This window comes from Euleptes europaea, chromosome 18 (genome assembly GCF_029931775.1).
Source record: "Euleptes europaea isolate rEulEur1 chromosome 18, rEulEur1.hap1, whole genome shotgun sequence".
In the NCBI taxonomy this organism is placed as follows: domain Eukaryota; kingdom Metazoa; phylum Chordata; class Lepidosauria; order Squamata; family Sphaerodactylidae; genus Euleptes; species Euleptes europaea.
The window spans coordinates 42,138,975-42,153,586 of record NC_079329.1 but is presented as its reverse complement, the minus strand read 5'-3'; the positions used below and the strand labels follow the sequence as shown (position 1 = coordinate 42,153,586).

Here is a 14,612-nt window from a genome sequence, read left to right as displayed (position 1 = left end):
GGTGCTAGTGGAAGGCAGGCAGGCAGGCAAACACCCAAAAAACAGAGGCAAGCTGGGTCAGAATAACCCAGAATACAAAAGGCCAAATACATTACAAAAACCCTCAAGGAACTGTCCGTGTAGGCCGGTGGCGGTAACCTATGAGGAAATTTCCCTATTGGCAGACAGATCTCTTCATTCAGGCTCTTAGAAGCTTTCCCCACCTCTTCCTTTCTTGTTTGTCTCCTTTTAATGGATGCTTCCTCCCTGCTCTCAGTCTGCCTTCTGGGCCAGGCTCCGTCCGCCTTCCGCTGTGGGAGGGGCAGGGTAGTGTCTTTCACTTAATGTATGAAGTCGCAGTTACCTGCATACCTGAGGATTCCTCCCAGTGTGTAGAAGCTCTTACCTGGTCTGTTGAGGACCTGGTTTTGCTGCTTTGGGGATAGGCCCCCTGGCCAGCTAATTGCAATCGGCTACAGGGGCTGATTTCGCTAAGCCTATCAGATCTCAGAAGCTAAGCAGGGTCTGCCCGGGCTAGTACTTTGATGGGAGATCACCAAAGAATACCAGGGTTGTTGTGCAGAGGCAGGCAATGGCAAACCACCTCTGTTAGTCTCTTGCCTTGAAAACACTACTGGGTTGCTATAAGTTGGCTGTGACTCGATGGCACTTTATACCCACAGGGCTGCATACTGCAGTGTTTTAAATCCTTTAAGTAAGGATAAGCGTGCTCTTTTACTAAAACAATGATGTGCTTTCTCCTTCCTAAAATATTTTGACTGAGCAGTACTGACCTGCATGTGTCAATTTGCCTGTAGCATTATTTCAAATATCTGCTTCTCGGCCCATAAAGGCTTACTGGGCACTTGAGCAACATACTGGGGAGGCTCTGTGATGCTTGAACTTTGTGTGTTTCGCTGAGGATTGTTGCAAAATAGGTGTGCATCCTTTCTGCTGTTTTTGTACAGCTTTTAAGTAATGCTTTGTTGCATCATAAGGTATTTCTTTTAACTTGTCCACAGCACATGCTTTTAAAGATTTGGCTGTCTTTTTTCTCATCAAAGCACAGGCCTCCCCATTCCGTGTTCTTGTTTCCTATGAGATCTGCCAATGTGCAGGTTGTGTGGTATGTGGTGAACAGAACAGCTGTGAACCTCTGTGGGGATCCTTCTATCTGTGGGTGCAACGTCCTCACAGCTGTAGTATAAGGCTGCATTTCAAATTACTATTTTATCAGTTAGCAGTCTGTACTCTTGGTGCTTCCATTTCAATGTCTGATGTCTTTCTCAGGATGGGATGCCATTAGCAGGCCTGATCCAGGATCACATGGTCTCTGGTACCAGCATGACCACACGAGGCTGCTTCTTTACCCGAGAGCAGTACATGGAGCTGGTGTATCAAGGGCTGACTGACAAGAAAGGAAGAGTAAAGCTTTTGCCTCCAGCTATTATAAAACCGCAGCATTTGTGGACTGGAAAGCAGGTAAAATTACTAGACATTTTGCGTGATCAGAGTTGAGCAGTGTGGCTTTAGGCAATGGTGGCATTGCAAATAAAGTTATAGACAAAATTGGTAGCAAAATGTTCTCTTTATCAACAGTAGAGATGTAAAATTTCTGGAAATTTTGAAGTCACAGGGGGAAACAGAGATATGGTGGGAAATTGAAATCCATGCAGTATTTCTTTTTCTGAAGTAATTTTATTCTTTATTTATTTAAACTGTTATATTCTGGCTCTTTCAGAGACCTGCTCGAGGTGGATCACAAAATAAAGCAAGATAAGATCATAAACATGAAATCATCAAAATTAACCACCATTAAAAAACCAGATGCATAAAACCTTTGGCAGTCTAAATGGTCCTTATAGTAGTCCTGAGGCTGAAGGCAAATTAAAAAACAAAAAGGTCAGAACCATAGTTAAAAGCCTGAGTGAAACGAAATGTTTTGGCGTGGTCCTTAAAAGAGTACCATGTGCCATGTGAGTTTTGGGGGAAGGGCATTCTACAGGTAAGGTGCCACCACTGAAAATGCCCCGTTTGTAGTCAGCACCCACCTCCCTGTGCAGGCCGGGGCGCAGAGAACATAGTCTAGGATGAAGCTTTTAACTGGTGGGCTGGATTCTGTGGGGGGAATTGGTCCTTCAAGTATCCTGGCCTTATAGGGAAGAATTGAACCTGGAAACAGATGGGTAGCCAGAGCAGATCTTTCAGCATAGAGGTTCTGTGATCTCTTTATCTAGCCCCCAACAGTAGCCAGGATGTCACATTTTAGACCGGCCAATGTCCCCAAACAGTTTCTGGACTGCTTAACAACATAAAACTTATGACTTATTTGGCTTATAAAATTTTATTATTTTGCATTTTTATGAAGTTTTAAAGTATACATTCCTTACAGTGCAATCTCATGCAGACTAAAAAAAAGGTAAAGGTCCCCTGTGCAAGCACAAGGTCATTCCTGACCCATGGGGTGACGTCACATCTCAACGTTTTCTAGGCAGACTTTGTTTATGGGGTGGTTTGCCAGTGCCTTCCCCAGTCATCTTCCCTTTACCCCCAGCAAGCTGGGTACTCATTTGACCGACCTCGGAAGGATGGAAGGCTGAGTCAATCTTGAGCCGGCTACCTGAAACCAACGTTCGTTGGGATTGAACTCAGGTCATGAGCAGAGCTTTTGACTGCAGTACTGCAGTTTACCACTCTGCGCCACGGGGCTCTTCATGCAGACTAACTCCAGCCTAAACCCATTAAAATGAATGGGATTAGACTGGATTAACTCTCTTTAGGAGTGCACTGTTAGTACAAGTTGTGTACAAGCAACTAGTATTATTCCATACTATTAAGAGGGAGCTGCAAATGGCTATACCATATAGACCCCTTAGCACATGTAGTTCTTTTTTTGGCATCTGAGAAGTAGGAAACAATACAAGCTGAACATAGGTAATAAACATTATAGTCTCGTATTATCATAATTGGACCAACAGTATATTTGGATATCATTAAAGCTTGTAAAACTGAAAATACTGAACTCTTTAGCAGAATATTTTCATCGACCACTTCATAGCAAATTATAATTGTGAACACTTTAAACAATAAACATACCTTTGAAAATGTGTAGAATATATCCACTGGAATTATTATTTTCTAATATAGATTGTCTTACCAACCCCCCCCCCCCCAATACTGCACATTTTGAGTGAGTAAAACCTTGTATTAAAAAGCATTTCACTCTTTCCAAGAGATAATTGGTTTTTATCAATGTTCCCCAAAATTTCCAGTTTTTCCACTTGGGAGAACAAGTCCTTGGAAAAGTGTGAGGGAGAAACCACTCTCTCCCCCCAGTTTTTTTCCAGCGTTTTCCAGTCATTTGCATCTTGTGTTACAAGATGGTTGGTGTCTAGCAGTAGCTGTCTAATCCCTTTTTCTTTCCCATCTATGTATTTGATAGTGTGGATAGAAACAGAGGAGCAAGACCATCTGGTTACTAATACAGAACATAAGAAAGGCCATGCTGGTTCAGACCAAGGCCCATCCAGTCCAGCTGTCTGTTCACACAGTGGCCAACCAGGTGCCTTCAGGAAGCCCACAAACAAGAGTGCTGCAGCAGCATTGTCCTGTCTGTGTTCCAAAGCACCTAAGATAATAGGTATGCTCCTCTGATACTGGAGAGAATAGGTATGCATCATGACTAGTATGCATTTTTACTAGTAGCCATGAATACCCCTCTCCTCCATGAACATGTCCACTCCCCTCTTAAAGCCTTCCAAGTTGGCAGCCATCACCACATCCTGGGGCAGGGAGTTCCACAATTGAGCTATGCATTGTGTGAAGAAATACCTCCTTTTATCTGTTTTGAATTTCTCACCCTCCAGCTTCAGCAGATGACCCCACGTTCTGGTATTATGAGAGAGGGAGAAAAGCTTCTCCCTGTCCACTCTCTCCATACCATGCATAATTTTATAAATCTCTATCATGTCTCCCCTTAACCGCCTTCTTTCCAAGCTAAACAGATTTACGTGTTTTAACCGCTCCTCATAGGGCCAAAAGCCTTTCCACACTTGTGTTGTTATTAATGCCTTGGCATGTTTGTGTAGTGCTTGCATTTCCAAATGTTAGTAAAAAATCCCCAGTGCTACCCACAAAGGGGCACAAAATTTATTTATGTAGCACATTTTTAACCTGTCCTTCCTTCAAGGAACTAAAGGTAGTATGTGTCATTCTGCCGTCCTCCATTTTACCCTCACAACAACCCTGTGAGGTAGGTTAGGCCGAGATAACTGACTAACCCAAGGTCACCCAAAGAACTTCACTGCACACTGGGGATTTGAATCTGGATCTCCCAGATCCTAGACTGGCACCCTGACTCCTACACTATCTGCAGTGGTAAGGGGTAGGGAACTATGAGGACGGGGCCAGCTGCATATCGTGCTAATGGGCTGTGTTAAGAACATAAGAAAAGCCCTGCTGGATCAGACCCAGGCCCATCAAGTACAGCAGTCTGTTCACACACAGTGGCCAACCAGGTGCCTCTAGGAAGCCCCCAAACAAGACGGCTGCAGCAGCACCATCCTGCCTGTGTTCCACCGCACCTAATATATTCAGCATGCTCCTCCGATCCTGGAGATAATAGGTATGCATCATGACTAGTATCCATTTTAACTAGTAGCCATGAATACTCCTCTCTTCCATGAACATGTCTACTCCCCTCTTAAAGCCTTCCAAGTTGTCAGCCATCACCACATTTTGGGGCAGGGAGTTCCACAATTTAACTTTGCATTGTGTGGAGAAATACCTCCTTTTATCAGTTTTGAATCTCTCACCCTCCAGCTTCAGCAGATGACCCCACGTTCTGGTATTATGAGAGAGGAAGAAAAGCTTCTCCCTGTCCACTCTCTCCATACCATGCATAATTTTATAAATCTCTATAAAGTTTTTGAGGAAGATACTTGGAGTTCCGAGATGTGTTCCAAAAGCCCTCCTCTGGAGTGATCTCTTTGGAGTCCAACATGTGGATCCGAGCGCTTAACTATTGGCTAAAACTCATATTCAACCCTATTGGTCTAACCCCTCTGATTCTAGCTGATAATCACTGCTCAACTTGGTGAAGTGCAATAGAGAAGATGCTCCAGAAACACGGCCTCTCTTCTCAAGCCATATTGCCATTGGGACACCAAAAAGCCAAGGAAACAATCCAACAGAGACTCTTGGGCCAGGCCCTTCAATCAGACAAGGCTCAGATTCATAAATATTCAGCCATCTTGCAATACATCAAACCTTTCCACCCTGCAGACTACTGTGGATTCCTGGAAGTATCCAAATATCGAAGGGCCTTTACTCTTATGTGTTTCAATGCCTTACCTTCATCTCTCCTGGGAGGCAGGTATCTCCATACTCCCTTTCATCAACGACTATGCCCATGCAAAACAGAGAAAGTGGAAACAATGGAACATGTTCTGCTGCAATGTCCCTTCTACAACGACAGAAGATTGCAGTACATTCTCCCCATATTGTCATCCTTTCCTGGGAGATCAGAAGAAGCTAAAGTTTCCCTTCTCTTAACAGACTCCTTTTGGGAAATAACCATTCAAGTAGCCAAATTTTGCCTCCAGTCTAGTGGGATTCGTAAACGGCTAATTGAAAACCTTTCCCCATAGAAGATCTTTCCTCCTCTTCAAATCATCCTTCCCAGAATCATCAACTTTTATTATTTTATTTTATTATTTTAACCTAACTTTGATTTTTACTCAGAGCTGATACTGTATCAAAATAAAACTTGATTGATTGATATAGACCTCTATTATGTCTCCCCTCAGCCGCCTTCCTTCCAAGCTAAACAGCCCTAAGCATTTTAACTGCCCCTCATAGGGCAGTTGCTCTAGTACCCTAATCATTTTGGTTGCTCTTTTCTGTATTAATTTGGTGGTTCTGTTATTTCTTTCCAGGTTGTTTCTACTTTGCTGGCAAATGTAATACCAGAGAACTGGCCGCCACTGAATTTGTCAGGGAGAGCAAAAATTGATGGAAGAGCCTGGGTGACGGCATCTGAACCCAGTATTTACCCTTCGGGTCTCAACTTTATGTGTGAATCTCAGGTAAGGCGCAGAATGCATAGTTTCGTCAAGCTTCCAAGCCAGATAAAATATGTGGTTGCCACACCACTGCTGGTCATTTGCTATCTCTGAGCTTCAGAGGTACTTGAAACACAGTGAAAGATCAGAGATGATTGGTCTCTCTCCACTCCCAAGGGGAGAAGAACAGAGAACCATCCCTGCTTTTGCCAGGCAGCAGCAGAGGGACAAATCTCTGCCTTCCTCCCCAGCAATGGCATCAGAAAAAGCACAGGGGCTCATCACGTTCCACAGAGGGGGGCGGGAAGCTCCCCACTGCAGATCCCTCTCTTAGCCATGAACGTAGTACTTCGTCAGTTTAATGGCAACAGCTACACTATGTGTTGAGGCAAAACCTAGGCACCAGTTGAACTTCAAGATGTAAAAGGGATCAGGAATGGCATTACTAGGTTAATGGATCCGATGGAGATTTTTCTGGAATTGGCGCTCCTGTTGAAGTTCTGTTTAACCCATGGAGTGCAGAGGTAACCCCAGTGGTTGACACAGCTGTTCTGTGCTCCCATGGAACTTTGAAGGCTTCTTGTGTTGTTGAAGAGCTCTTAACAATGTCTGGGCAGATGGTTAAAACAGAATCATAGAGTTGGAAGGGACCACCAGGGTCATCTAGTCCAACCCCCTGCACAATGCAGGAAATTCACAACTACCTCCCCCTCACACCCCCAGTGACCCCTGCTCCATGCCCAGAAGATGGCCAAGGTGCCCTCCCTCTCATCATCTGCCTAAGGTCATAGTATCAGCATTGCTGACAGATGACCATCTAGCCTCTGTTTAAAAACCTCCAGGGAAGGAGCACTTACCACCTCCCGAGGAAGCCTGTTCCACTGAGGAACTGCTCTGACTGTTAGAAAATTCTTCCTAATGTCTAGATGGAAACCGTTTTGATTTAATTTCAGAAGAGTTTTAATCCAAACATTAGGAAGAATTTAGATCAGGCCTGTGACTGATTTCTGAGGTGTTTTGCAGGGGGGGGAAACTGCTTCCACCTGCTGTGATTTGGATTCTGTGGTTTATCCAGTTTCGTCTCAGGATCCTCTCAGAGCATAGTCTGGTCACAGTTGTAGGGAAGACTTAGGGAGCCTAATCTGAAGTCTGCCACTTCTCCATCAGTGGAGAAAGGTACATGTGTGTGGGTTGTATGTGCTGGTCCTTGCCAGGGCCTTGTGACCACGTGAAGTCGATGGGCTGTGAGTCACCAGCTACAGGCAAGATCTGATGCACCCCACCCACCACCGGTCTCTTGGAAGGGAGAGGGTTGGCCATCTGGCCTCCACCCCTGTCAAGCACTTCATCGGGAGAGGAGAGGGGCAGCAGCAGCAGCGGCGGATGAAGAAGGGGCCCTTTGCTATCACAGCAGTGGCTTGTCCCAGAGGGAGGGAGGAGCGGCCAAGTTGCCCCCTTGGTTTCTGCCATCCAGGGCAGGTTCTCCTCCTTTGTCCCTGCCACCATCCCTCGTCAGTGAGGGTTGAGGGGGCACCTGCTGGTTTTTCCCCAGTATTTTCTCCTTTTTTAATTAAATGAGGTAGGAGAGGTGTGGAAGCAGGCAGGAAATGGACTGGAGGGTGGGGCTGAACCCCTCCTCAGGATAGTGGAAGCCTTTGCAAACCTTTGTGTATGCTCTGCCCATGAAGCAAGGAGGAGTCACAACCCCTTACAAGGATACCTTCCAGTGCACAAAGAAGAAACCCTCCAGGCAAATGCCGTGTTTTCACCTAATCCTGCCTCTTGTATCTTTAACGAGTTTGGAATCACCAGCGTGTCGATGACACCCAGCTGTATTTCTCTCTAACATCTGGATCAGGTTGGGTCTGAGGAAGTCCTGAACCAAAGGCTTAGAGAAGTCCAGTCAAGACGGGGATTCTGCTGGCAATAGTGGAACAGATAAGCAGCCAGCCTCCCCGGGAGGGTGCTGCGTTCTGCCTGAAAGAGCGGGCTTGTAGCCTGGAAGTGCTGCCGAATGGCTGGAGGCGCAGGTCTCTTCCATGGCATCAGCTTTGGACGCACAGCCATCTGCAGCCCCTCCTTGAAAGGCACGATTTGGTGTAGTGATCCATACTGTGATCGCGTCAAGATGAGACTACTGCAAGGCGGGAAGCACAGGCGAGATGCGCTCTTCATTCCTATCAGGCACTGATCAGTAGTCCGTCCTGTTGGGACAAAGAGGGAGATGTGCTTGAACACTTTTCGGCAGCATCCTCATTCCCCAAACTTTTGCCTGAAGTCTTCTCGGCACTTTGTCAGTTCCTTCTCTTTTGCTGAATTGAGCCCAGGAATCGACTTTGCCTGCAGAGCCGGCTTTTCTGCCTCTGCCTGCTCAGCCTCAAAGGGTGGCAGTAGTGTCCCTTCTGTTTGGATTTAGGGGTGTTCTAACAGTTGTGTTTTGTGCGTGTCTCTCTCTCCCTCTGCCAGGTGATCATTCAGAATGGGGAGCTGCTGTGTGGGGTCTTGGACAAAGCTCAGTACGGCAGCTCCGCCTACGGCCTGGTCCACTGCTGCCACGAGGCCTACGGCGGGGAAACGAGTGGGAAGGTGCTGACGGCTCTGGCTCGGCTCTTCACAGCTTACCTGCAGTTCTACCGGGGCTTTACAATGGGTGAGTTGGAGCGTTTTGGCTGAGCCATTGGCTCCAGCAGGATACCCTGTGCGGTGTTTTCAGTACAGGTTTTGCTGCAACGACCGTGATAATTCCCAAGGGGGAAATAGTGCGTGTGGGGTGGTTAACTGAAGTAATGAACCCTTGACATATTATAGGCCAGTGATGGCGAACCTTTTAGAGACGGAGTGCCCAAACTGCAACCCAAAACCCACTTATTTATCGCCAAGTGCCAACACAGAAATTTAACCTGAATACTGAGGTTTTAATTAGCTTAAATGATTAACAATTTCCTGGTGGTTCTCCAGCATGATATAGTGGTTAAGGTGTCAGACTAGGATCCGAGAAACCCAGGTTCAAATCCCTACTCTACCATGGAAACCACACTTACACACACACACACACACACACACACACACACACACACACACACACACACGGTGTCTCTTGCTATCTCTGAGGAGTGCTGTAAGGATAAAACTAAGGCTAAATAAATGAGCCACCCTTAGCTTCATGGAGAAAGAGTAGCAAAAACAATGTGGAATGGATTTTCCAGTAAGGTTTCTGAGCCTAGCTACATTATTCTGGGACTGGAATGACAGCCCCCAGAGTTCAATGACAGCCTCTGGGACTACCAGAAGTGTTCTGGGACTGGAATGACTGCACTGTCATTCCACTCTGGGGGCTGTCATTCCAGTCCCAGAACACTTCTGCTAGTCCCAGGGGCTGTCATTCCACTCCTGGGGCTGTTACTGCAGTTGCAGAATCATTCTCCTAATCTCAGGGGCTGTCATTCCACTCCAAGGCTAGTCATTCCAGTCGCAGAACACTTCTACTAGTCCTGGCAGCTGTCATTCCAGTCGCAGAGTAATGTAGCTAGGCCCAGAGACGTTAATGGAATATCTGTACCACATTTTCTTTGCAATTTTTTGTGCTGTAACCTATTTCAAAGGAGCGCATGCAAGTCAATGGGCAATCCTGGCTCCCATTATCTTCAATGGGCTGTGCAGCCTCTCCCACTGTTTCAAATGGGCAATCCTCTCATTCATTTTAATACATCCCTTTTCCCAAGCCAGCCAAGGCCAGTGCCTGCCTCTCCTGCGGGTGAGTAAAGGGCAGCTCCTGCCTCTTGCCCAGTCCAGGCTGGGTGGAAAGAAAAGGGAGAACTCTCCTCTCCTTCCCCCCTGCCGCCAGACTGGAGAGTGAGAGACTCAAAATGGATAAAAGGAAGTATTTCTTTATACAACACATAGTTAAATTGTGGAACTCCCTTCCCCAGGGTGTGGTGATGGCTGCCAACTTAGAAGGTTTTAAGAGGGGAGTGGACATGTTCATGGAGGAGAAGGGTATTCATGACTACTAGTCAAAATGGATACTAGTCATGATGTATCCCTATTCTCTCCAGGATCAGAGGAGAGAATTCCAGCCCAGGCTGGGAGGAAAGAAAATGGGGGGGGGGGGGAGAGAAGAGATGCACTTGGAAACACCGCAGGCTCCAGGTCGGGAAAACTACCCTCCCCCTCCAACTAAGGAAAGTTGCTGCTTCATTTCCAGCCCAGGCTGGGAGGAAAGGAAACGGGGGCGGGGGAAGAGATGCACTTGGAAACACAGCAGACTCCAGTCCAGGTCGGGAGAACTACCCCGGGGACTCGGGGAGGGAGGCGGACTCGGGTTAGGAGGAGCAACGTACCAGCCTACCATCTTCTCTAGCGACTAGCAAGCCAACAGTGGAGGCCAGCCATGTGCGGCTGCTTTTAAGGAGGCGCTGCCGCTCTGTGTTGGCCTCCTTAGTCTGCAAAGGGATTTTTTTTGGGGGGGAGGGAGAAGGGGGCTGGAGGGCGGCGGCTGCCTCGTGCGCCCGCAAAGGGATTTTTGGCCGGGGGGGGGGAGGGAGAGGGAGAAGGGGGCTGGAGGGTGGCAGCCACCTCGTGCGCCCTGCAAAGGGTTTTTTGGCCGGGGAGGAGGGGAGGGAGAGGGGAGGGAGAGGGAGAAAGGGGCTGGAGGGCGGCAGCCGCCTCGTGCGCCCTGCAAAGGGTTCTTTGGCCGGGGAGGGGGGGAGAGGGGAAAGGCTGGGCGGCGGAGAGTCCAGGGAAGGGGGTGGGGCCTTTGAACTGGTCCGGCCTGCCTGCAGGGAGCACAGAGCAGTTCAAAGCTGGCGGCTGGGAGGGCAGGGGCCCCGCCGCCCAGCTGAGCCGTGCGTGCCAGCAGAGAGGGCGACTCGTGCCGGAGTCGGCACGCGTGCCATAGGTTCGCCAACACGGTTATAGGCTAATATTTATTTTGAGTGGCAAATAGGCATTTAAAATGATCTTCAGTTTCTCCTGTGCCATAAAAACCTATACTGACACCATGATGAGCATGACTAAACCTCCAGACAAGTATTAGGCAGCAGATTAAAACTCAGTATTAAGAGCTCTTCTCAGTGAAATGTAACTAGTTGGAGTAAGTTGTCTTCCAAAACCTGTTGAAGTATTTCCAGACAAGTATTAGGCAGCAGATTAAAACTCAGTATTAAGAGCTCTTCTCAGTGAAATGTAACTAGTTGGAGTAAGTTGTCTTCCAAAACCTGTTGACATGGCAAACTATGGTACAACCTCATCCTCTTGTTAAGAGTAGTCCTTCCCTGGGTGAGGTCCTGCTTCCTGGGTTTCATAGGCAGAATACAAAGCATTTACTTAGCAACTTCTTCCTCTCTTCCTTGGTGCACAAAAGCAGATTTTGTCAAAAAAAACACTCTTGAGCTTTTTAAAAGCAGGAGTCCTGTCGCTAACCCAGCGGTGATGTTCCTTCCTTTATGAAAGAACCCAGGTTGTAAATTGGGGTCCCATATCAACCCAGTGAGTAATGCATAAGCAATACCGTAAGACACACGGTAAATATTTTAACTGGAACAAATTATGGTGGTTTGTTGAAGAAGAAGAAGAGTTGATTTTTATATGCTGACTTTCTCTACCACTTAAGGAAGAATCAAACCGGCTTACAATCTCCTTCCCTTCCCCTCCCCACAACAGTCACCCTGTGAGGTAGATGGGGCTGAGAGAGTGTAACTAGCCCAAGGTCACCCAGCTAGCTTCATGTGTAGGAGTGGGGAAACAAATCCAGTTCACCGGATCAGCCTCCACCTCTCATGTGGAGGAGTGGGGAATTGAATGCTGTTCTCCAGATCAGAGTCCGCCTCTCCAAACCACCACTCTTAACCACTACACCACGCTGGCTTTCCAGCGTGCAGATAAATGATTATTGTCTAAATGACATACCTAACATTAATTATGCACAGATATGTGAATGAAATGGTAAAATAAAGAATATGCTAAAGAGAAATAGCGGAGAGATGAACCTGGAATTACGTATCTTAAACAGTGCAAGCAAAAGACAAAATTGGGAGTCCGATGGCAAATGGCTGCGTTGCAATAGGCAGCACATGTCCCCCTGCACATCTTGTTAGTGTGAGCCCAGCGGGAACGTGGCTGTATTTCCCTGCATGCCTAAGCTTCTCTAAGTCCCGGTCTGTTCAGAGCTACCTGTCCAAGGACTTAATAGACTCAGTATCTTTGGACTGCAATTCCCTCTCATTGGGTCTCCAGAGTTCTAATACTATGGGACAGGGATAAGACGCTGTGCTCTCTCTGTCCACTCTATCTCCCCACCCCTTAGCCTTCTTTTCTCTAAACTAAAAAGTCCCAATACTCTTCGTCCTTTGTCCTCGTAGGAAAGGTGCTCCAACACTTTGATCATAGCCTTTTTTTTTTGGTACTTTTTTCAGCTCTGCAATGTCTTTTTTTTGAGGCTCATCTACCAGAAATGTACACAGTATTCCAAACGAGGCCACCCCATGGCTGTATACAAGGGCATTACAATATTGGTCGTTATAATCTCATTTCCGTGCCTGATAATCCCCAGCATGATTATTTGTCTTTTGTACCATTGCTGCACATTGAGTTGACATTTTCATTGAGCTTCCCTCTATAATGCCAAGATATCTCTTCCAGCCTTGGACTCAGCTAGTTCATACCCCATCATTATATACTTAAAGTTAGGGATTTTTGTTCACGCTTACCAACATTGTACTTGATTAGCCACATTGTTCTCCACTCACCCAATTCAGCTAGATCCTCCTGTGGCTCCTCACAACCCACCTTGGTTTTTACCATCATGAATAATTTGTTATCATTTGCTCACCTCCCAATTCCAAACCACTTATAAATTATTTGCTTATTTAAAACATTTCTGTGCCATCTTTTCACCCAAATAGGGGTCCCCAAGGCGGTGGACATCCAAACATGAAAACACTGAAGGCAGCATTTGGAATATTTAGAATTTAATAAGAAGAACATATAAACATACCAACACAGCACAACAGTGGGGTGCGCAAATAAGAATTACTGTGGGTATGGCAAAGAACAAAAAAGTCTTCACCCACTGGTGGAACACAAGGACTGAGGGAGTTCCAAAATTTGGGGGCCATGATCGAGAAGGCCCTGTCTCAGCTAGCCACCTGTCTAGCCTTAGTTGGCAGGGGGACCTGAAGCAGGCCCTCTGAAGATTGCCAGAGTGGATGAGGAGGTTCATATGGGAGAAGGTGATCCTTACGGTAGCTAGGGCCAAGCCATACAGAATTTTAAAGTGGAATACCAGCACCTTGAATTGGGCTTGGAAGCAAATTGGGAGCCTGTGAAGGTGGAACAACACTGGAGTGGAAAACTTCCGGTAAGGATTTGCTGATCGAGGTGCGTTGCCTCACTGGTTCTCCCAGTGAAGGACTGAATTTACGTCTAAATAGGGGCACATACAGACCCCTGCCCGCTCCTAAAAAGTGGAGCTGGAAACAGGAATTCTTCTGCTAGCCAGCAAGAGCAGTGTTGACTCCTGAGTTTTCCGAGAGTGCTTTTTTAAGACTCCCGGAATCTCAGACGCTGTCCCGCGTTTGGCTGAGAGGATCAGATCGCCGCAGACGTTTATTTCGGAGTTAGACCTCGCTCTCCCTTACCCAACACCATCTAAGCAACTAATTAAGGGAACAAAAGCCTCACCCTCCGAAAATCAACGTGAGTAACGAGAATCTCTTTGTTTACATGGGAAAATAAGCAACCAAAGGCTCCTTTTAAAATGATTACTGTTCCCTGACCTCCCGACTGGGAAAATGACTTTATAAGACTGTATCCAGTTTTGAATTAGATCGGCAGGACGTTTTTAAAAGCTATGGGAGATAGACTAAACAAACGGAATTGAAAATGGACATACTTGCTACCCAATAGCACAGCCGATCATCTTGAGAGAGAAGGAGGAAGTTCCCACCTCTAGCAATGGCCCCTGAAAGTTGATACCAGCTGCGTGGCAAGGTAAAGAGAGAGAGGGATCCCAGGAACGGCAGGCAGAGATCACAGGTTGCAGAGCGAAGCTGAAGGACCGGAAGCACGTCAGAAGGTTCAACTGGTAAGACGATCCAATTTACCATAGAGAGGACGGCAGAAGGTCCGCGGCACTTCCTACTTCCTGCCTAGAAGCCGACCTAGAGCGACCCAAAACTCAATGGTATCTTAAAACTTTTAAACTTGATTTTAAAACAATCTAGGGGCAGAATTTAAGTTTAAACATTGTGATTTTGATGGGACAGTACACTACAAGCTAATCTCTCAAGAAATAAATTGCTGGGAGCCGGCTGAAAAACTGAGGTTTTTTGCCAGAATTTATGTCCACTTCAAGACCACGTTCAAGTTCATTCCATACTCCGACAACTACCAAATCTACAGAGACCATGGCGGATAAGCAAGAAAATAAAATGCAAGAACATTTGGCCAAACAAACTGACACTTTTACTAAACAGATGGAATTAATGTCAAAGCAGCAAATGGAGCATGTGTCCAGACGGCAGGAGAAACAAATGATGCAATTAACTGAAATGTTAGCTGAGATTGTTAAAG

At 46.6% G+C, this 14,612-nt stretch overlaps 1 protein-coding gene across 1 annotated transcript in view; it reads left to right on the top strand.

The window, feature by feature from the left end:
- The window catches only part of POLR1A (RNA polymerase I subunit A), a 139,834-nt gene that overhangs the window by 28,221 nt on the left and 97,001 nt on the right, over positions 1-14,612 (top strand). Inside the window, exons 13-15 of the mRNA XM_056864736.1 lie at positions 1,270-1,461; positions 5,916-6,065; positions 8,508-8,691. Of these exons, the coding sequence (XP_056720714.1) occupies positions 1,270-1,461; positions 5,916-6,065; positions 8,508-8,691 (526 nt within the window). The remainder of the gene's footprint in view (positions 1-1,269; positions 1,462-5,915; positions 6,066-8,507; positions 8,692-14,612) is intronic.